The 23115-nt window shown below is 54.7% G+C and overlaps 1 protein-coding gene across 1 annotated transcript; it reads right to left on the reverse strand.

The window, feature by feature from the left end:
- Positions 1-13599: 13599 nt before the first annotated feature.
- RHCG (Rh family C glycoprotein) lies at positions 13600-22488 on the reverse strand. The gene is made up of 10 exons (XM_054214532.1): positions 22085-22488; positions 18490-18676; positions 17888-18038; positions 16981-17128; positions 16419-16585; positions 15581-15718; positions 15088-15224; positions 14431-14555; positions 14032-14105; positions 13600-13903 (listed from the first exon to the last, which is right to left on the reverse strand). The coding sequence occupies exons 1-10, from the start codon at positions 22293-22295 to the stop codon at positions 13838-13840; spliced, it is 1404 nt and encodes a 467-aa protein (XP_054070507.1). The 5' UTR covers positions 22296-22488; the 3' UTR covers positions 13600-13837.
- Between the last annotated feature and the right edge of the window lie 627 nt (positions 22489-23115).

Here is a 23115-nt window from a genome sequence, read left to right on the forward strand (position 1 = left end):
CCTTAATTACACCTCCATCCCCAGGAACCGGGCGCTCACCTGAGCGGGGCCGTGGCCAGGGGCTGGACGGCTGCCTAATTGCGGGCATCCCCGGCGGTGTGGGGAGGGGGCTGGAGGCGGCCGGTGGCCAGCCGCCCGCGGCACGCCAGATGTTCGTTGCTGAAAAGCAGAGGGCTGCCCTCGCACTGAGCTAAGCGTCGGCAATGAGATCGGTAGCAGGGCATTGAGGAAGGCGGTGAAAGGGTTTCCCACCTGAGCTGATGGGGCTCGGCCGGGAGGAGAGCGTGGCTTGCCGGCGAGGGAAGGCAAGGGATGAGGGATGGGAGGTGCTGCGGGTGCTGCTATTCGTCCCCCAGTGCCCATCCCAGCACCCTTCTGGGTGTCCCCCCCCAGCCTTGTTCCTCTCCTTTGCCTAGGCTACGGGATGTCCCTCAGGCTGGATGCAGCACATGGGGACATCTGTCCCCGGCGGTGGCCATAGGGTGCATGCCCACGGTCAGTATTTCAGATGAGGTCGCAGGCGCTACGGAGGGTGGCAGAGACCCCGCTGCCCTCCAGCTCTGCCATCCCCAGGGTGCCACCGCTGCTCCAGGACAGACCCAGCCTGTTGTACTGCCCTGGCCTCCTTCCACAAAGAAGATGCTGCTGCTTTCCTTCTCTCCTTCACCGAGCAGGGTGAAGCATGGCTCCTCGGGTGCAGGGAAAATGGAGCCGCTTTCTCCCTCTCCCGCGCTGCGAGATGCCCCCACCACCTTCTTCCCCCTCCCCGCCACACACCTCCCTTTTGGGAGCAAAAAAAAAAATAAAGAAGAGATAATAAAGTTCTTATTTCCACCACATTTGCCATTTCCTGGTCTAAGTAAAGAGTGTCATAAGAGTGACAAGCTAAAAGCCACTGATTACTGTGGATTCATGGCATTTATTCTCCTCGTGAAAAGAGCAAACATCAGAAATAATGTGGTCCGGCCTGCCTTGGAGCCTAACCCTGCAATTAATCAGCATTCATGTGCAGAAGGTGCACGAGCATCTGATATGCAGAGAGGGAGTAATTAAAGGCAGATGCAATCTCTGCTTCCCGCAGGCCTGGGGAGGGCAACCATGCTTCCCCCCCCCAGCACTGGGCTGCAGCCCCCCCAGAGTCACCACCGTCCCCCTTTTCCTCCGGAGCAGCTGGTCATGCTGCCCCATCCGCCTTGCTGGGTACGTTGGGGATGGACTCGGCTCCCGTTGCTGGAGGGAGCATGGCGATAGGGATCCCCCGTCCCCCGGCTGTTCGGTGAAGCAAGCGGGAGGGTTTGGGGACGCGGTATTTAGGCGAGTTTCCGATGCCTTGAACCCTGACATGGCTCGGTGACACCGTCAGGTCTCTGGAGAGGGGGATTGCTGCAGGCTGGGGCTTGCCCGGGACTATCACTGGCCTCCTCCCGCCGGGGTCTGCCCCGCTGCTCCCGCTGATCCTGTCGAGACCTTTAATCCGTGGGGGATCAGCAAATTAATCCACTAAAGCATGAAGGGCCTGAGCTGTGTTTAATCGCTCCCTTTTGTGTCAGGGGACGGCTAAATGACCATACAAGAGAAAAACCCACAGAGGGGTCAGAGGGGAGGCGGTGGGCGATTAACCCCTGTCACCTCCCTCCAGGCTGCGGCGCGGGGCGAGACGGCCCGAGCCCACAGCCGCCGGGGCCGAGGCATCGCGGGCATCAGTTGAGCCAGTGTCCTCTTGCACCCCGATGCTCCATGTCCCCGGTCAGGGGTGGCATTGTGGCCCATGGCGCCCTGCAGCCCCCCGGCATGGCCAGAGCTGCCCCAAGCCACGGGCAAGACGAGCTGTGCGAGGTCTCAGCCTGGCTCCCAGCAGACAAGCTGTTATCACGGCAATTACCCCCTGATACGCCCTTTGGGAGCTATTTCGGCCGAGGGGTCAGCGGTGCTGACAGCGGCCGAATCCTCCCCTTGCCCCCGGGGAGGAGGAGCCGTGCCGGGGGAGGCTGAGCAGAAGCCGTCTGCCTGCTCCGGCACAGATTGTGCCAACGCGTGGTTGAGCGTGGCGAACGCTCGCAGCCAGCACCCTTCAAAAATATCACTCGGGGAACAAATGACACCACCTCCCCCTCGCCATCCTCGCACACCAACGCCCTCGCCCCGGCAGGGGCGGCCATGCCAGCCTGGGTACCGCGGCCCCCCAGTCCACCCCTCCCATTTTCTTCAAAAGGAGAATAACCTGCAATATATATATTTTTTTTTTTCCTTTCTGGAAACTAATGGACTCCTTAAATAGCAAAAATTGCACCCTGTAATTAAGATCTTGCTTTTTAAATGATTAATCATTCTAACCCCTTCCAGCGGCATCCCACTTACTGCTGCTCTCATATTGAAATGCAGATCTGAGAGGGAGGGAGCCGAGCAGGTCTGCGGAGAGGAGCAATTAAATCTTCCAGCTGTCGCTGGTCCACCCCATCCTCCGTTTTTTTTTCGGGAAGCCTTGGGCGTTGTCCACCGGGCTGGCTCCGTGCCCTGATCCACATCCCCCCTTTTGATCCTCTCATCTCCATCCTCTTCCCCACCTCCATCCCTTCTTTTTCTGTTGTCTCTCGGTTTCTGGGCTCAGCAATACTTTTTCACCGCAAGGTCTGACCTTCCTTTCCTTGGAAGTGGTGTCAGCTCCCCAAAAAGCCGCCTGTCCCCCTCTTTCCAGGTAAAAGGGGAAAGGATGTGAATGCAGGGTTATGGTAACATCAGTTAGGGGCCGCAGAGAACCATCGATCCCTGCCCAGCCCATAACAACCCGCTGCCTGTTTGGGGACTGCCGCTTTGTGTCTCTGCCTATGCCAGTGTTTGCAGCCCTCTGAGGTCTCACCCTTCCATCCTTCTCTTGGCTTTCCCTTGAACCGCATCCCGTTGCGAAAAATCAAATGCTGCAAAAGACACCCATGAACACGTAGGTGGCACCCATGCAAGGGGCTCCCCACAGCCTTGGCACATCACCTCCCTCATTCACACTTCCCCGGGACCAACTACGGGTTTCTCAGGACGCTTCAGCAGGAAAACTGCTCAGCTGTGTAGAAGCCATAACCAAGAAAAGCTTCTCTGGCCTACATCCCCCCTGTAGACCCTCTCCAGCTCAGAGGGGATCCTTCAGGTGTTTTCTAGAAGCATGCAGTTGGTTTTTCAGCCCATTGTGATGAAGATAGTGGTGGATGGAAGTCAACCAGGAGAAAATACGCCCAGTTTCAGTCCCCAGCAGCATCAGGCTGATGGCTTGGGAAGGGCAGGCTCCCTCCTGACCACCACCTGAAGGGGAAGGACCTGGGATGTGTGTTTCTATTTCAGTTCTCTGCAATAAACCCCCCTTTTTGTCACCCCCTCAAGCCAGTCCCATGGCAGGTCTGCGTGGTGGCCGGGACTCCAACTCCCATCTCCACAGGCCTGGCAGTACCCCAGGTTTATTGAATTCAGTACAATAGACACAGAGTTTCTCCGAGGAACCAGAAAGGGGGTTCACTGGAGATTCTGTGTCTGTCTTGTATCTCTCTGCCAGTCTGATTTTTCTGATATGGAAACAGAGAGGAGACGGGAAAATGTGTAACCATGTGAGACAGGGGAAACGGAATGACAAAGAAGGAAAAAAAAGAGAGGCTGGGGTGGGGAGAGGATGCTCCCCATAGAGTGGAAATGAGAGGAGAAAATGCTTTCTCAAGGAATTGGGAATGGGAAGGGGGGTCCTGTGTTACTGTTATCTCTAAAATGCTGCACCTGTCTTCTCAAATGTTTCCAAAAAAGAAGATTCCCAGAAGATCTGAGGAAGGGAGGGAGATCAGAGCTCTTCTGGACCATCCATCCCACCATCCCTGCACAGTGCATCAGGCTGGTGCAGTGCTGAGCACTGGGGCAGAGCAGGGGAAGGGTGCTCCAGGGGCCGGGTGAGCAAGGAGTGAGCCCCCTCCACATTACACATAAAACACTGCTAGCCCTCAACATCAGCACTGTTTCCACTCTGATTTTTAGGCTTATTCCTATATCCTGGGATGCAACATCTAGCTAGGACATGGCTGTAGGATAGGACATGGTTCTCCTCATCAAATACTGACTTCAGCCTGCCAGAGCTTCCCAGGACAAAAGGCAATACTGTCAGTGAGGCCAAGGGGAGTTCCAGCCCTCCACCCTCATCTTCTTGACATGGATGTGTCCAAGAAGGAAGAAGGTTCCTAGGTACTTTGTTCCTGCTGAACAGTGCTTTGTTCTTCATGGTTACCACGATGGCTTTTAATGGTGTGGACAACGTTGACCTAGGATTTCATTCCCTCCCTCAGGTAGAGCTCAGAGGCCTTTTTTCCCTGACAAAATGGAGATGGTATCAACAAGCCACATAACAAGTGATGAGACACCACACAGAGCATGAGCTGCCCTCTCAAAGGAGAGACTCCTTGCAGTCTCCACGCTGCTCTGACACCCTCTCTCATATAGTCTGGATTCTCCAAAACACCCAACGATCCTCCAGAATTTTAAATTATTAAATGCCCAGTTTGTTCATGTTTTGGCCCTGGTCTTGCTCGGAAAAGCTAAGCAATCAGGCATGGAGCACCGCAAGGGTTAACCAGCGGGAAGCAGAGGCGGGTACAGACGAGTCCTGATGGGACCAGATTCCCAGAGCACCAGGAGGAAAGTCAGCAAACCCCACCAAGCTCTCTATTTATGGATCCCTGCTCCTCTGCATGGCCCCTTTCTTCCTCCTCTTTGCTTTCCTCTTTTTACTCCCTGCCCTGAGTTGCAAGGCACAGGACCCCGTCCCGTCCCCGAGCCCCCTCCACACCATCATTTGCATTTTCACCAGCCTTGATTAATGCCAGAGCCTGTTTATAGAGTTACAATCTCCAAATTAGGTTGCCGAAGGCATCCCGGGCCAGCCCTGGAAAAATCTCGGAGGCTGAAAGGAGCCATAACTAAGCCTCAAGCAGACGTCTTTATTCAGCTGTAATTGACGTTTAACAGACGTCTGTAACTTCGTCTGGACTTATAAAAAAACCCGAAAAAAAGTTCTCCCCTCTCTTTATGTTCCCCCCTTTTATCCAGCAGTCAAAAGTGTAAGAGCCCACCACACCGGCCCCACTCGGTCAGTGTGCAGCAGGGGCTGTGACAATAGTGGGGCTGAGACAAAGCCGCAGCCCACGCTGCACACACTGGCGCCTTGTATGTCTATTTACCTCCTAGAGTGGTTTATGCTAATTTATTGGCAAGCGGCGACCACTTCTGCATACTGATGTGCCGCCACTTCTTTCTGAGTGGGGGCCCTCGTCTGCAGGGAGGCCGGTGGGGGGACCCCCGTCCCCGCCAGCAGCGCCCCAGAAAAGGATGCTGCAATGTTCAAGGCTCCCCATGTGCCCCCCAACCCATGCAAGCTGCTGGTGGGATTGCATGATGGCTCTTTATTTTGGTCCCCTTCGGACGTAGGGTGCTCATACCATCCCTTTGCACCTTTGCACAGGGATGTTCCAAGCGCTGGAACCAAACCGAATCAAACCAAATCCACAGCCATGGGATGGAGCTAAGGGCACAGAAAGAAACGCTATAGATAGCTGTGGAGACAGCCAGATTTTCATATAAATATATCTCCACTGTGTTCTGCTGACATGTGTGAGTATGGGAGGATGCTCACAAGTCAGGAAGACACTAGAAATCAGGATAAAATTATTTTCTTCTTTCCTGAGTGCTTACATTGTGTACTATTCTTTGCTGCACAATGGTTTATTTCAGCACTGGGATGTGAATTCTCCGATCAGGTTTTACTGACTAGTCCTTGAAGGAAAATTTTCCTGTCTTCCTCAAGAAGACGAGGTGCCGCCAGGCCCCTGGCCAGGGAAGAGCCCCTGTGCTCTCCCGCAGATGATCAGATCATCAGGAGGGCAGTCAGGCCTCTCTCTGCAGACCACATCCTTCCCAGAGGAGTGTTTCATAGAGCATTTTCAACACAGAGACTACCCAGAGTTAAAGGGTAAATTGGTTTTAGTGATTCAGGGTTCCCCAGAGAAAAGTGAAGTTGAACAGGGAGCTGCTGCTCTCACCCACTAAGCACCTTCCAGCACCTGCCAAGCACGAGTCAAGGTGAAGCCAAGGCTTGGAGGCGAAGCCAAGGCTTGGAGGCAAAGCCAGGAGAAACAACTGAGGCAAAAGAAATATAGTCAAAAGCAAATCGTTTTGACGCTGGGGACTTGCTGTTTGTAGCTCATGGAGCTCCTAGAAACCTAGTCAGTGCCATGATGACGTGAAGGTTGGGGGCAGTGAAAGTAAAACATGGGTCTTTGTGTCCGTGGTGTGAGCATTGGGTCATCATATTGCAGACAATAAAGTGAATGAGTTGGTCAGTTTATCCAAGAGGAACAGAGACCATTTGCAGGTTTAACCAAGCAGTGGGCCCAGGAAGCTTTAAGAGGTATATCAAAAGTTCTTCGGCCTCCCCAGGAGAGGGTGAAGGGTATGCTCCAAGCCCCCAGCTCTCCCACTGCTCCTCCGCACAGGCGATTCTTGGCTGCAGAGCAAGGCAGGAGATCTGTCCGTACAGCAGAGGACATATCTCATGACTAGCAGAGCCAAAAAGTGAGAAATCTGGCCTAAAGTAACAGAGGAGTGGTAAGGTCCCAAAGCCGGGAGTTTGCCCCTGCCAGGGTGGCCAACAGCTGGGAAAAAAGGGTGACGGAGACTTAGGTGGATAGGTGGGACTGCGAGAGATGTCTCAGAGGTCAGCAGACCTTGCCTGTGCTTTGCTGGCTCAAGCCTAGAGAGACTTGAACACGTCCTTGAGCAGGTGCTGGCTGGGGAATATTCATTTCGGGTGGGTGCCCACTGTCAAGCCCACAGAGCCATGGTGAGCACAAACTGACAGAGCACCTGCACTGTAACTCCACCTTCCCCCAGAACCCCAAACGTAGGTGCACCTATTCCTGGGAAGAGTGGAAAAAGCCATCATGCCTCTGACACGACCTAGGACAACCTTGGGGTACTAGGAATCCTGTCCCGCTGCCCATGGCACTGGAGGTGGCCGTGGCATCGGCACTGAAGGACCCCCTCAAACCGGAGCAGAGCTCAGCTCGCCAGAGAAGCTGTTTTTTCATCGGCTTTGTGCTGCAGAAAGGGCTGTATCAGAGCCACAGATCCGGCCTTTTGTGTTTCTAACCCGAAGGCTCAGGGTTTCTTTCCGTTTTGTGCTGCTCAAAGCAGCAGTAACTTCTGCAGCCTCTCTGGCATCTTCCCCTGGGGCTTTTTGCACCAACTGGGTGCGGGGCATGGCCATAGGGAGGAAGCAGCTTGAGGTGCCATTCCAGTGGAAAGGGAAACAGCCTGCGTCTCTTCCATCATCCTCCTGCATATCAGTGCAACAAGCCTTGGTCATCTCTGTCTACCGTGAGATCAAGAGCTCACAGGAGTCTGAGGTCAAGAAAGTCTTCCCAGGCCAAGGTAGGGATGAGGGGGTTTCTCCAGGCTTTCTACAGCAGGGAGAGGGAGGCTTTCCCGCATAGGGCTGAGCACAAAGAGCCTGAGCTGCCGTGCGTCGGTAATACCCAGGGGTGCCTTCTCTCAGGGCTGGCAAGGGAGGTTCGGCAGCAGCACTAGAATCACCGGAGGGTTACACGCACGAAGGAGGGCCTCCTTCCTCCTCCCCCCCAGCACCCCTCCTGCCAGTGAGGGCAGGCAGGGCAGGCAGGACTCTGGGAAAGTGCCAGCCCAGGGCCTGGCAGCCTGCAGCCCTGCCTGCACCGCTGCCTTGCAGGAGAGGAGGGGGATGTGAGCACCATGTCTTAGGCGAGGGCACCTCATGCTGGCAGCTCCAGAAATAGCCTGGAAAGCCTTTGTTTTAGTGATTTTCCTTCTTTCTCTCAGGGCGGTTGGCCCCAGTTTGGGCTGGCGGGGTGGGAGGGGAAGGGTGCTCCAGAGCAGTGTGAGGCTGTGGGGACAAAAAAGCTAGCCCAAGCCTGGAGATCATCCTCCCGTTTCCTCTGCCACATGTCCCCCTGCAAGCCCAAGCCCAGAGCCACCCCTGCATGAAGCCAAGCCAGGCTTTTCTTCAGCTACCAGTGCCGAGCATCCTCCAAGGCCATGTCCCCAAGGTCCTGCTGTGCCCCAACCCACTGGGACACAGGGGCTGTGGGTACGGGGGGGCTGCTCTTCTGCATCCTGGCCAGGGACACCACCCTGCATGGCACCAAACCCCAGACATTCAGAGCTGAGCCCCGACCCCAGCATCCCAAACTGCCCTCCAAAGGCTTCTGCATCTTCCCTTTCCTCCCAGGGCGATCTGCCTCGGCAGGGGCATCCCCAGGCCTCGCCAGCGAGCTGTTATCTGCCAGTCAAAAGCGGGTGAGAAAAGAAACACCCCCCTTAAAAAACAAGATGTCTGGTGTGAATCTCCTGATCCTGCTAACCCGAGGGCTCTGCTGGAGCCGGCCGCGTGCAAACGGCGGCCCCGGGTCTCGCTTAGCAACAGGGCATGGAGCAGCCTGCGGCTGGCGGGAGAAAAAAGGGTCTTTTCTTGTCGGTGAAAGATTCATCGTTGGGCTGAAAGTGGCCCCTCCCCTCTTTCAAATACTTGTCAGCGGGGAGAATAACAGCTTAGATACTGGGCTGATCAGATCATGGCTAATCTGTTATTCCTGGCCGCGAAAACTGCCGGAAGACTTTCAAACAACTTCACTGGGAGCGTGTGCGGCGGGAGGGAGCGGGCAGGAGATGCCGAGCCGCTGGCAGCCTCACGCCGGCGTCCCGAGGGCATGTCCCGCTTGTGATGTGTGTGGGGTGGACAGCACTGGTCACCCACCCTATGCCATCCAGGGCTGGTAGCATTATCCTCTGTGCCACAGGCAGGGGTGGCGGAGGGGACGGGGTCAGTGCTGAATGGTGGGACTGGGGTAGCTGGCCTGGCCAGTGTCCCCTGCCGTAAGAACTGGGCCCTCCTGGTTGCATGGCTTTTTCTCCCAAACCAGGTGTTTTGGAGATGTTTGTCACTGTGTAAGGATGTTTGCCACCCATGTCTGGGAGCCTTTGCGCTGCAGATGTACCAACAAAAAGGTGGGCAGCTCAGAGAAAGGTGCTTTCCTGGTTAGTCCCCCCCTCTGGGCTGAGATGTTTGCAAGGGAAAAAATAGACCAGACAAATCAAACAGTTCATATTCAGTGGTTTGCAGAAATTTCACATGGTGGCCCAGATTCTGTTCCTGTACATGGGGGTACATCAAAGATGCTGTTAGCAGGAGAGGTAGGAGCACACTTAAAACTATATGCCACATGTCCTGCTATGCTCAGCACTGGGGCCAGTGTGGGCAGACAGCGCAGGGGACAGTGGCAATGCACCCTTATGGCCAGGAGCCCACTTCTCACAAGACCTGGGTAGATGGAGCTCCTTTAACCATTGCCACTGTACATACGGGTAAGACCTGATCCCCAGGCCTGGCACACGCTGCTCTGCCTCTTCCCAAATGCCCTGCATGCCCACACATCTTGCCCACACACCTCGCCCTGTTCCCTAGCTCTCTCGAGGCCCCGCTGCATACCGCTGCCAGCCTGGCTTTAGCCCTAAATCTGCCTCTTCTGGGCTCATCACTAACCATGGCTATTGTGCAGGACCTGCTGTGGAGATGGACCCTTGGTGGGACAGCTCTGCCTGTGATGGAAAGGAAAACTACCCCAAAGTGGCCCAAGCCGATGGGAGCCTGTGGGAGGGGGACGGATGCCCAGCGAGCCTGGGGACTGGCCTGCACCTCGGCAGGCTCCTCTTAGTCAGGAATAATTAATTACCTTCTTGAGGATCTTAGCTTCAGCCCTTCCCTGCTCATGCCCCAGCCCAGGAGAGGAGGGAGGGAGGAGACGGCAGCGAAGAGGGTAGAGAATTAATTGGACATTGTGTTGGGAATCGCCTCCTGGTTGCTGTCAATCTTGGGAGTGAACAGCCTCTTGTCTCACTCAATAGGAACTTTATATGCTCCTTTAATCCTTCAGTCCGTATTGTCAGAGCTTCCCCCCTCCTCCTGTCTCTCCTTCCCACCGCAGGACTTTTGATGACCCCAGCTGTCTGAGGCAATACAAAGAAGCCCCTTAACTAACACCCTGTGATCTATACAGGCAATAAAGAGGCTCCCCTTGACAAGGATTTGCGGGCAGAATATATGCAAATGCTGGGAGGTGCGCGGGTGGGGAGGTGTGCCGAAAAAGCCGCCGTACGGCGGGACATGGCTCCCAGCCCTGGGGATGTGGTGGCCCAAGCAGGGATGTGGTGCAGGTGAGGGATGACCAGAGAAAATCAGGGCTGGCCAGGGCTGGCTGGGCATTGCACAACCCGCCGTGGGCTAAAGCAAATAGAAGTGCCCTATTCATCTGGGCTGCAAGGCCAAGGCATCCATGGGCACGTAAATGGGGGGCTCCTGGCCCGTGCCCCCCTGTGCTTTGCTTCTTGACGGCCACCTCCTGAAGTCAGGAGGCCATGCTCCTTCCCACATTAGCACATGAATGGGGTTAGGGGTGGGGGGGAGGCGGGAAGGGGGGCAAGCCCCCACTGTCCACTCAAGCAAACAATTTGGCTAGCAAATTGACATAATTACAAGGGACAGAGAGAAAAGAAAGGCGAGCCCCCTCCCCTGCGCTCCAGAGGGCCCGACCCCTGCCGAGTTACTTAGACCCTTTGTGCGACTCAATGCTAGGTACTGATGAGGGGACGTATGCCCTTTTCAAGGGCCCTAAGCGACCGGCTGCCCTAATCTGATTACAATTTACAGCACTCCTTCAGAAGGGGCTGGAGCCGTGCTCACGCAGGCGTGGACACGCCAGGTCCAACACGCATGTGCTCGCACCAGCGCAAAGGTAGATGGACATGCACGGCAAAGGTAGATGGACGTGCATGGCATAGATGGATGAGTACGGCAAAGGTAGATGGATGTGCATGGCAAAGATAGATGGACGTGCATGGCAAAGATAGATGGACATGCATGGCAAAGGTAGATGGATGTGCACAGCAAAGGCAGATGGACATGCACAGCAAAGGTAGATGAACATGCACAGTGGCACTGTGGCCACCAGGCTGGCATGTGTGTGCAAGGGCACACCAACACCATCGGCAACGTGGACAACGTGGTTACCAGTGCGCTGGTTGTGCATGGTCAAGAAGGCTGAAGGCACATGTGTGGGGACACAGGGCTTTGCATGCGTGGGCACACTGCCAGCAGGAGATCCGCCGTGGCCAGCGTGTGGGGTGTGCCATGAGCCCATTTCAGCCCAGACGTGGGGCTCGTACCGTGTACCTGCACCCACGCACACCAAGACACACATGGGCACACAGATGTGAGCACGTGACCCTCCTCCTGAGCAGGCCCACAGATGGGGACCTTCTGCAGAGGCATGGAGGTCCCCACCAGGAGCAGGGGACAGCAGAGGCGAGCAGAGGCTTTTCCCCGAAATCTCTGCCGAGGCTCACAGGAGCGTGAGTGTGAGCAAAGCCCACCACCTGCCTATTAAAAGCGGGATTAAACGATGCTGTTCTCCCCCCTCCTCGCCCCGTTCCAGCTCTCTCTAACATCATCTCCTTGGGGAAACCACCACCTTTACATGGGATTTTCCTTTTTTTTTTTTTTTAACCTCTTTTCTGCTCGGTGCCCCACAGATCCCAGGGGATTAGCAGCCAGGCTGGGCCTTCCAGCCTCCTTGAAAGCAGGTTGTTTCAGCCAGCCCCCCCATGGGAACCTGCCCCAGGACAACTTTGGTCAATGCCTCTGGTGCTTCCCAGCCAATTTGTACCACCTAATCCCCGCGGGTATCGACAGCCCCTTTCTCACACGTCCTCCCGCCTGCCTGAGCAGCCCAATCCTCTGCTCCCCGCGCTCCCCCGTTGAGAAACTCTCCGTCCACCGCTGGGGCCATGACCACACTTCAAACGCGCCAGCCCGACCCCGGCATTGTCTGCCAGGGAATTAAAACTGCAAGGCCAGCCCCAGCGAGTGATTTAGGTACTGAGACCAGACTGAGCCCCGCAAGATCACGGGCAATAAAACGCTTCGCTGCCCAGCAGCCTGGGTAATTTAGGTGTCTTCCCACAAGGCGGAGGCAGAGCCTGGAGGGAAAGGGACAAGGGCTGGGGTTCCTTCTGTCGGCACGTGCATATGGGGCAGATCCCCATGGTCCCTTGCAAGCTGCTGGGAGGAAAGGCCAGAGGCCACGGGGACTGGACGTACTGCTGGATGCTGGCTTATGTGGGACATGGCCAGAGCTCAAATGGGGTGCCTTTGCCATCATAAAATAACATACACTATACCACCAGCTGGCAAGAGGGCTAGAGCGCCTGATGGCCCAGCTAAGATATTTCTGAATTTCCCCTTAGCCAACAAGCCCTTTCCCTGCATCCCACGCTGCTGCCATGCTCGAGACCATTGCTGTGGGGGATTTTAGGTCTTTTGTTATTTTGCTGCTCTTCTTTTTTCAACGTCGAGGTTGTCTCAGGCCAAACAGAGGCAATGCCGGTTCAGAAGAGAGCATCTCCTGCGCCTGGCTGTCCCCTGTCCCCATGGCGGGGGAACACAGTGTTTCGGTGCCTCCTCCTCTGTCACAATGTTTTTCAGCTCCACCAAGCAAAGTGTCCAATTAGAGCAGAGCCTCTTGCTTCCATCTTTGCCGACATTTAATTAACATGCTGCTGCTGGCAGCCGCTGACAAATTCCAGAAACATGTTGTAAAGGGTTTTTGTCTTTACCCAGCATGGAAAATGAGGGTGTCATATCCCAAGGGGATGTGAATAGCTACTTTTGACTCCCCCCCTCAGGTGTGAGAATTACAGCTAGACGCAGTGAAGAGACCTATCAACCCTCCTACCTCCTTTTTTCCCCCCCTTTTTCCTCTCCCGCTCCTCACATCATAACACCCTGGAAAACATACAGGTTTTGGGCCTGATTTTCATTCCTGTCTCCTCCAACTCCGGCTGAAGCCTGATGGGCTTCAGAGCTGGGGGCTGTGCTCAGTGTTTGGGCTCTTCCCATCAGGATAGCACCGGTAAGAGGAAGGAGTGGTCTGATGACACTGGAAGAAATGGCTGAAACCAAAGAAGGGGAAAGCATCTTGCCAGCCTGTGCTGTACGCGCAAAGAAGGCTGCCAGGGAGCTGATGGAGGCCTTGGTAGAGCAGGTCAAGAGAAGGTGATGGTGGAGGCACATAAAAGTGTAGCCAGACTCAAAGCTGGCCCTCGCCCAGGCCTTGGATGGCAGCGCGAGTGCAGGGACAGCTGCTGCACCCCAGCACCCCCCCAAAAAGCACCAGCCTGGCCTGTGCTCCCCACACAGACTCAGCCTGTGGAAGCTCTGGCTGCTGCCTCCTCCAGCTGCTGTATTTTAAGGCGCCTGGTCCTAAGCCAAGCGTCTCTACAGCCTGCGCTATCTCCACATTGACATCGCTGGTGCATCCAATTCAGCCCCCCGGACACTGGGAGCATCTCAGCGCCTCCGCTTTACCCCCAGCAGCCCAGAGCTCTCCCAGTAGCTGCTTTGTGCTGCTGGCGGGAGAGACGGGATCCGGGCGACATCCCGTCCTGTGCCACTACTCACACGCGGGTGCACAGGCCTGGAAAGAAGAACACGTTTTTATTTTATTCACAACAGCTCGTTACAAAAGCGGCAGAGAAGGGCCAGGCAGGGTGCCTCGTCGTCACGGGGAGAAAACGAGCCTTCACCCCCTCCAGGAGCGGGGCCCGGGGTCCTGTGGTGGCGGGGGAAGAGGCGGCGGGGGCAGCCCCGCCGGCGGGAAGATGGCGGGCAGCCCCGCCGCCCCCCTGAGGAGGAAGCTCCCGAGGCGGGGGGCGGCGGGGGGCTGTGGGCTGGTCAGGGCGAGGCGGGCTTGTCGGGGTTGTGCATGTGGTACGCGTCGCTCTCCTCGTCCTCCGGCACCTGCGGGGCGACACAGCCGCCTCAGCGCCGCGGGGCGACAGCGCCATCTTGTGCCTTCCCGCCCCGCTCCCGCCGCCGGCCTCGGCCCCCGAACGCCGCCGCAGCGCCTCGGCCGGGGCCCGGCTCACCTCCCAGTAAATGTCGTCCTCAAAGCAGTTCTCGGCGGCGGCGTCCCCCCAGATGGGCAGCTTGAGGATGGCCCCTGGAAGCAGGCGGGCAGGGTGGTGGGCAGGGGCCATAGTGCCGTGCGGGATGCAGGCAGGGTGCAGATGGCCGGAGTCCACCCGTCCCGGCAGCCAAGGGGGCTAACGGTGCTTGGTGCCAGTCCCCCTTTTCTCTAAACCCATTTGACCTTACTCCCGCCTTGGCTGCCCGGGGTCCCGTGCTCCAACCGAGTAAGCCAGAGGCTGCAACCCTCACAACGCGAGCGGGATGGACGCATCCAGCCATGGGCAGGAGTACGTGGATGCCTCCCTTGCAGCCACGGGCTGAGCCCAACCTTCCCCTCTCCATGCTTCCCTTCTTACCCACAAGGGCCCCTCCGGCAAAAGCAATCAGCAGAGACACCACAATGCCAGCTGCCTGGAACCCTCCTTGGACACTGGGTGTCCGCGTCTGGTACGCGCCAGTGAAGTCAAAGGCCTTGATGAACCTGCCGAGGGCAGAAATGGTGCGGATTGCTCCTGGCAGGATTTTGCCTGGCTCTGGAGGAGCCACGTTGCCCTGCTCCCTCGAGGACTCCTCCCTATCCCCATCCCTCTTCTGCAATGGACGAGGAGATGTCACAATGACAGAAAACACCTCTCGCTTCCTTCTTCTCTGGCCCCTGGCAAAGTTTTATCTAGGAGGAGCCCAAAATATAAACATTTCTTTTGTTTCCTTCAGCCTTACCTGACCCCCGAGACAATGCAGGGATGGAGGGAGGAGCACTTCCCCACCCACCGTGCCCCGGAGCAATGCCAGGGAGCGGGTTATGGCTCACTTTTTGAGACCACCAGAAGTCAGCTGAAAGAGATGAGTCTTTTACACTTCAGTAAGCCCAACACAGCCAGTGCACCCCATGTTTTTGAGGGGGAAAGGGGAAATTCTGAACAATTAACAAGGGCTGTTAATTGCTCCTCACTCCCAGCCCAAGGAGCCCCAGGTAAAATCTATTCTCATGTAAGAGTTTCAAGCTGTCTTACCCTTCCTTTCCATATACATCCTCTGTGGCTGCAGCTGCAGTGATGGCCCCCACAATGCCCCCAATAAGGCCCGGCATGGCGTGGAGGTTGTGGATGCCACATGTATCCTGGATGTGCAACCTGGACTCCAAAAAAGGCTGAGGGAAAGGGAGGTACAGAGAGATCAGGGACCTGAGCACAGCCCTGGAAAGGATTAGTTCCTTCCATGGAAGACTGGGATAAGCAGAGAAGGAAGAGTGATATTGTGTCCTATTAAGGAGCTAAGGGCTTGTAGACAAAGCTGTGAGCCAAGCTCAAAATAAAATGACAACATATGCTCCAAACACTCTCCTGTTGGAAGACTGAACCTTCCTGAGCCTTTGGGGGCAGTAAATGGAGTCAGAAATGCATCTCCGTAAGGGATGGTGGAAAGCAGGGACCCTCAAAGGGAAGTGAATCCATCCCTGATCTCCTTAGCAGGACCAGGGCTGCAGACCCCCAGAGCAGCACTCACCGTGAGGTAGACATACCCCACTGTGGACACGATGCCACAGATGAACCCGACAATGAGGGAGCCGTATGGAGTCAGCATCATCTCCGCGCTGGTGCCCACAGCCACGCCACCAGCCAGCGTTGCGTTCTGGATGTGGACCTGCAGAAGTAACCACCCTGTTTGGGCATCTTGGTCAGATTACAATTGCTTGGGGATGGTGCAAATGGTAAAGTGGGAGAATCAGCTCTGAAAATGCTTCCAGAGGAAATATCAGGGCCCATTTTCCTGCTTGTTGGTAAAAAAACAAGAGGAAAAGAACAGGCAGCCTCTGTCTGTAGCACAGGCGCACATAGACTCCCACTCCCCGTACCACACACGTTCTTTGCATCCACAAATCTGGGTGGGGAGTTGTGATGAGATGGAAATTGTCTCACCCATGTGTCATGCAAGCTCCGCTGTCACAGAGACATGTCACCCACACACATAACACGTACAAGTCAGCCCCCCGATTGCTCATGAGCTGCCGCACTGGCCCTGCTCAGCTTGCTGGAGAGGGCTGCCTAACGTGGCTCTGCAACATGCCCATCAGTAGCTCTCTGGGCAGAGCAACTCCAGTCTCTGCTGTGACTTAGGTCCACCACGTGCAGGGCATCACCCTGCACCTCAAGCACTGCAGGACTCACTTCCCACTTGTTTATCGAATACAGCCTCTGGGTTTCTGCCTGGATGCTGGTTGCACCATCACACCCTGAAACCCAGCATCTGTTCAGCGAAGGACAAGCGCCAGTTTTTTCGGGACCCTCGATCAACCTCACTATAAGTCTCCTGGGCAGCACAGGGTGCTCTGCTCCCAGCTTACCATGTCAAGCTTGCCTTTCTTCTGCAGCATGCTGGAGAAGGCCATCGTGGTGAGGACACAAGCAGCCAGGGAGCAGTATGTGTTAATGGCAGCCCGGTGCTGGGCATCCCCGTGATCAGAAATTGCTGAGTTAAAACTGGGCCAGTACATCCATAGATACAGAGTACCTGGTGGGATGGGGATGAAGGGAGAAAGAAGAGAATGGGAAAAGAGAGAATACAGGGATTGAAAAAACCTCTAAAGAAGATCTTTCTGCACAGGGGGGAGTTAAATCCCATAGTCCTGCTGCCCCAGGGCTGCACCCCCCATGACGGGACGAGCATCAGGAGGGGCTGGCAGAGAGGGGGATCCCAAATGCGTCCTTGTCTTCCTAGGCACCATCTCAGCTCAGCCACTGATGAAGAGAGTTGAGTAGCTCTGAGAGGTGGAAGACCAGGATATAGAGCTTCTCAGCCCCAGGTCCTGGTTTCAGTTTGGTTTTCCCAGAGACACAGGAGGCATCAGCCCTCTGCAGCTGAGTGGTCTGCAGAAACCAGCACCCGTGAGGCAGAGGCTGACTTACCAATCATAGCGAAGAGGTCGGAGTGGTACACGGAGCCCTGCTTGTCCTTACACTGCTCCAGGTTGGGTCTGTACAGGATACGTGTCACCGTGAGGCCAAAGTAGGCTCCGAAGGTGTGAATGGTCATGGAGCCACCTGCATCCTTAACCTGCAGCCATAGGAAAACAGAGGTTCGCTTCTGCAATCGCCACTTGTTTTGGAGCTGAGGTCTGGTTTGCATCATGCCCAGCTTGTCTGCCCACCCGTCCGTCCAGCCTGCACTCAGTCATGGGAAAATGGGACAAAAATGCTATAGTCCTGCTGTCTATCCTGCTCACTTAGTCCCATGCATGGCTGTGGCATTCCTCTTAGCTTCCCCATGGAAGGCATCAAAGCAGAGAGCAGTTTCCCAATGGCAAGTAGGTTTCAGCAATAGCCAGGTTGGCTCCCATGTGCACTCAAGTCTTCTGGAGGCCTATTTAGCTCCCAGCGTTCCAAGCCCTCTCTCGAAGGACAGGAACCCTGCCTCCACCAGCAGACATCTCGTTCTCTTTGTCATTTGATTTCCTTCTACAACACCCATATTCCAGCAGGGAAAATAGATGAGAGGGAAATCTCAGGCATGAAGAGAATGACTGGCCTTTTGTGCTAAGACTCCCTCTCTGCCTCGGAAGCCACAATGAGGGGACCCAGTGCTCTTGAATTGCCAGGCTTCTGTGTAAAAGTCGGGGAGATCTCTCTTCTCAGGGAAGTACACCCTACCCCCCCAACCCCCTCTTTTCTAATCTGTCTACTTTTTCTGCCTGAATTCTCGCATTTCAAATGCTTATGAAGGCAGTGACTTGGTGGAGCCATAGCAAAGGGAGACAATTTGGAGAGATGCGGAGAGGAAGAAGCAGAACCAAGTGGGTGCTGCCTAAAGCCTTACGTGAAGCAGGTTGAGGAGGATGTACTCATTCACCGCGAAGAGCGTGACTTGAAACAAAGTCATTACAAGGAGCTGTATGGGGCTGGTTTTGCCCAGGATGGCCCCAAAGGCAATGCACACAGAGCCCACACAGAAATCAGCATTGATCAGGCTGGAAAAGGGGAAGGATAATAGTGGTTTAATGAGGAAGTACTCTTCTGTAACTCACCCTTACCCACCCCCAGCTCTAGAGAACCCACCCAAAGATGTACAGGTGATTAGGAGCCAGTCCTGGATTTCCCACTGAGCTTCCTCCCATTCTGACATACTATCCAGGAAAGGTGCTTTCCTCCAAATTATTTAAATAATGTATGTTCTCAGCACTGGCAGCCATGGTGCTTGTCTTGGGACTCGGGGGTGATGCTTGTCTCACATTGCCCTTTGAGCAGTACTACCATAATGGCAAGTACCTTTGGGCTCAAAGGTGGAAAGCAAGTGCAGGTATGCAGAGGGATGACAACATTTTAGAGACTTGTTTGCATATAACAGAGGGACAGGCTCCCATCCCAGATCTTCCACTGGCCAGACAAGGGGTGGCATCCCAGAGCCCAGCTCCTCCTTACTTCTCTACTCCAATGAGGATCTTCCCACTCTTGAAAGAGTGGAACCAGCCTTGCATCAGAAGAGCCCACTGGATCCCAAAGGCAGCAAGGAGGAAATTGAAACCCACGGCTCCGAATCCGTAACGCTTGAGGAACGTCATGAGGAAGCCAAAGCCCACGAAGATCATCACGTGGACGTCCTGGAAAGCTGTACAGAGGGAAGGGACCGTCAGCTCTGTGGGGACAGCAGGGCTGTGAGTGCCATTTGAAGTCGGCGGTGAAAGGAAACTAACCATATCAGTGGCAGTAGGGGGGAAAAATCAAGAGAAAATATGTGTTTGTCCCATGTCCCCACGTTTCTAAGTCTGAAAATAGCTCAGCTTTCAGAAACTGGCTTTTGGTTAAAAGGCTCAGTCTTGAAAGTAAAAAATGTTTATTAAAAGCTGTGTGCAAGAGAAGACTGAAGACTAGTGGCGTGCACAAGGGAAAACATTCTTCTATTCAGATTGTTTTTTCTCCTTTTGTAAAAAACTCAGAAAATGTCACGTGAAATGAACAGTGAAGTTTTGTTAAAAACACATGAATGGTCATTTTGGGTAGCTCCATCCAATGCAGCGTCCTGGTGATGGCTCAGAGCAAGAAGAGTTCAAGAACAAGTAAGTTTACAAATACATTTTTAAAATGCCGCTGAAATCAGTGGCAAAATACCCTTGAGACTGGGATCCCACCTTGTGAAATTTTGAGTACTTAAACCAGAGAGACCCAGTTCTTCCCACAAAGGCTCAGACCTGCTAACTCGAGCCCCTCAGATGCCCTTCCCTGGGGGAAACCAAACCTGCCTGAGCCTCTTGAAAGAACTCCTTGGTGCAGTAAACCTGCTGTACTTTTTAATGCTGCAGGTTTCTATCAGATAAGGATTGCTTTGCAATTAAGTGAGCTGAAATGCTACATACTTACAAACTGAACCATGCAAACCCTCACACGGGAGGCCACTTTGCCCATGGAAAGAGCAGGAGACTCACGGCTGAGATCCCCAATAGGAAACTCCTAAGAGCAAATCCACGCAGTAGAGCAGGTAAATACAACACCGACAGAGCTACACCAGCAATTTCTGCATTATGCAGTGCACAAAGCATTACAACCACTATAACCAGCAACGTCTGTGGGCCTCAGAGAAGGCACAAACTCAGGGCAAGGGAAATTCAGTGACTGAGAATCTGCTCTACCCCTGAAATCCAGCAGCCCCAGATCTGGTCCCACGGGGACAGTGAGGTTGTATTGGCTGCTTCCACTAAGGGCTTGGTGAGGATTTGGGTGAGGTGCAGCTCTGCAGAAGCTGTGGCTTTTTTCCTTTGGTGCTTTACAAGATCATGCAACTTGTTTAAGGACAAGCATTTGGACAGGCTCCAGCCATTCAATGCCATGTTGCAGAGACGAGTTAATCTGCTTGTTTTTAAAAATGCCCTCCATGCCTATGAAATCACTCATTAGAAAAGGAATAAGGCAAGATCTGCAGCTGACACTGTTCAGCAGAGGTCACTTCAAATGCACTTCTCCGCGTGTCGGTAGAATGAGTCTTCCCAACTCTGGTTTTACCATACAACCCCACAGGCGTTCCCTCTGCAGCTGTATTTATTCTCCCTACTTTTCTTTTCCAGCGTAAGCAGCACAATACACTGCTAGAATTATCTTCTGCATTTGCATTACATATTCCCACTTTCACCCTAAAAGCAGAAATACACAGGTCAGAGTTAAAGCTGCGGACTGTGTCCCCTCTGAAAACAGAGAGGATCCCCACTATGTGTTAGGACCTGCAGAAACACAGGAGGAAAAGTCTTTCTTCAAACTGCACCCAGTCTAAAGCCTTTTTCTAATCCTTGCATTTGTTTTCCCTTGGGAAGAATAACTTTGGCATTACTCAGAGGCAGCCCAGGTGCTGCCATGACTTCAAGGTTTTGTGACCCTGCTTTTGCAGGAGGACAATTGCCATCACTATTGAGAGGATGTGTTTGGGCTTTGGGAATACTATCTGTGCCAAAGAATATAATTTCTTTTCCCTACAGAGCAGATGAGTCACCCTTTAAGGAATATCAACGTGCGATTCAAAGCGAGAAGGAGTTGTCACACTGACTGGACCTGGCAATGGGCACCACTGACACAACCGTGCATTGGCTTCCCTCTGCCTGCCTTCCCAGTCATCCCTGGGCTTGGAGGACCTGTCAGTCCTCCCACTGCCACTGTGGACAGGTCCTATGGACAGCAGCAGTCACAGACACATTAATACCAATGATCCTTGGATGTTCAACCATTGTGCTCTCTTCTGAGCAGTGCTGGATAGACACAGGGATCAAAATGCCAGGGCCTGGCTGCCTTGCCATGTTTGCCCATCTTTGCAGAGAGAAAATATTTCTGATTAGATAATGGAGAAAAACCACCTGTGCTTTTGGGCATGTGAGCCCTTCCTCAGGTCTGAAACAGAAATGTAATTCAAAGCTAAACTAAGCTAAGCAGTTGCTCTGCGGTTGATTTAGTTGTGTGCAGCCATTTGAGGGGGAATATTTGGCTCTGCAGAGCAGGGGTAGGATATGAGGACAGAAGAGAGGTCATGTCCTTAGCTCCTACAAGCTCTTTCTTGGACTCCTGATGTCCTCCCAGCACATCAATGACAAGAGCAGCCTTCAGGCACTGTTGCTGCTTCACGTTGACCTGTGTGGGGTTAGTCCCAAGGGTGGATCTCAAGGGAGAGCCCAGGGCAGCCATGGCCGTACCCTAACCTGAAGGCTGGCTGAGCAGCAGGTTTCTGTAAGCAAATCCTTTTCTGAACTAGCTAATCCTCAGCAGCTACAGGTTTCTATAGCTCCTTTGATTTAGCAGGTGTTTTTAATGGAAATGTTCTAAATAGATGCATGACTCAGGCCTGTTGCTTCCTTGGAAACAATTGCCTACAGAAGCAGTCTGTTTCCAACAGCTCACAAAGATGACCAGCCTTGGAGATCAAAGCCAGCCAAAGGCACTGCCTGGCCAGAAGGGCTTTAACGACCTGAATAATCCCGGTGGCAATACGATGCATTGACCCAAGAGCCCTGGGAACCTGGCAGGTTAGGAGGACTCCGGCATCAAAATGCCAGTTGCTAAAGGGTAATTCGCTAGTGAGGGGGAGGACACAGGAAGGGGAGGAAGATGTCACAGGATCTCGACAGCCGTTCCTCTGTATGCACAAAAAAGCTTGCTCTGATCCAGAGCCGAGGGAGGGGGCAGCAAGACAAAACTTGCAGGGTGCTGGGAAGACGTCAGCCCTATTCCTGGAAAAAAGACGTCAGGTACTGGTGTCACGGTACCCTGCTGACAGAGCCCCAAGAGCACTGGAGGGCCACATGGCTTTTCTCTTGCTCCTTGGTGTGTCCCAAACCAGCCTCAAGACAAGAGCCCGACTTTCCAGCAATCGGTGGAGATGTTACCTCTGACAGGCTCTGCCATGGGATGGGACGGGATGGGTTGGGATGGGATGGACGGGGTTGGGATGGACGGGGTTGGGGTGGGATGGATAGGTGCATGGGATGGGTTGGGATGGGATGGGGACCAGCCAGCACCAGGACTAGGCTTCCCATATACTCACATGGGTATCGGAAATAGAAATCGTTCTCTATGTCGCTGGTCAGGTTCATCTCTCGCTTCTCTTCTTCCCAGTGCGCATCAGCTTCAGGGCTGAAGCGCACGAAGACCCCAAAGAGGACGATCATGGCCACCTCCCAGAGGAGGCAGACAAGCGGGAGCCGCCAGCGCATGTACGTGTTCTTTGCCATTCCCTGGTGCCTCGGCCGCTCCATCCACAGGGATCCCCAGGGGCCTGGCACACCGTGTCAGCCCGCGTCCCCCTTGTGGGCCAAGGCCAGTGACATATATATGTCAGAGAGGGCGAGGTGGGGCCCAGGGAGGTGCCTGTGGTGGGATCACATTTCAGAGCGTGGGAGCTTCAGCAGGCTTGCTCCTCTCACCCTCCTTCCTCCCTGGGAGGAGGGACCGGTCTCAGCACCTTTTCTCTGAGCTGCTCCCAGCACCTCTGAGCCCTGCCTCCCCCGGGACGCCTAGACCAGTGCGAGTGGGGAGTGGAACCTGGGTGTCCTGCCCCCTGTTCTGCCCAGCCCCGCACCCCTTCCCTTCCCCTTGCAGGAGCGCCCTGACCCCCGCCGTCCCGAGCGCCTTCCCTCCCTGCACTGGGTGCTCCCCTCAGCACCCCTCTGGCTCTGCAAGCACCCTTCCCCAACTGGCACCGAGGGTGCCCCTCGCTCCAGCTCTCAGCTGTCCCCATGTCTCACGGGGTGCAGCAGGAGACTCTTCGCCCTGGGGTGAGACCGTCCTCCTCCTTGCTTTGGACCATGCATCCGGACAGTTGACTACACCATGTGAGCCAGGGGAGCAGAGACAGGCTTGCCGCCCCATGCAGGGCAAGTCCCAGAGCCTCTGGGGCAACACCAAACTGTCACCAAGGCCTGTCTCATCCCGGGAGCCTCAGTCCTGGGTGCAAGAATGGGGGATACAGCCCTGCTGCAGTGGGGGCTGCCTGGGGCTGCTCACCCCCTCCCCAAAGCATCTGGCTCTCTCTGACCAAGACCAAATGGTGCTGAGCCCAGGGGCCACATTCCCTTC

The sequence above is a fragment of the Rissa tridactyla genome, chromosome 9 (assembly GCF_028500815.1).
Source record: "Rissa tridactyla isolate bRisTri1 chromosome 9, bRisTri1.patW.cur.20221130, whole genome shotgun sequence".
NCBI classification, from domain to species: domain Eukaryota; kingdom Metazoa; phylum Chordata; class Aves; order Charadriiformes; family Laridae; genus Rissa; species Rissa tridactyla.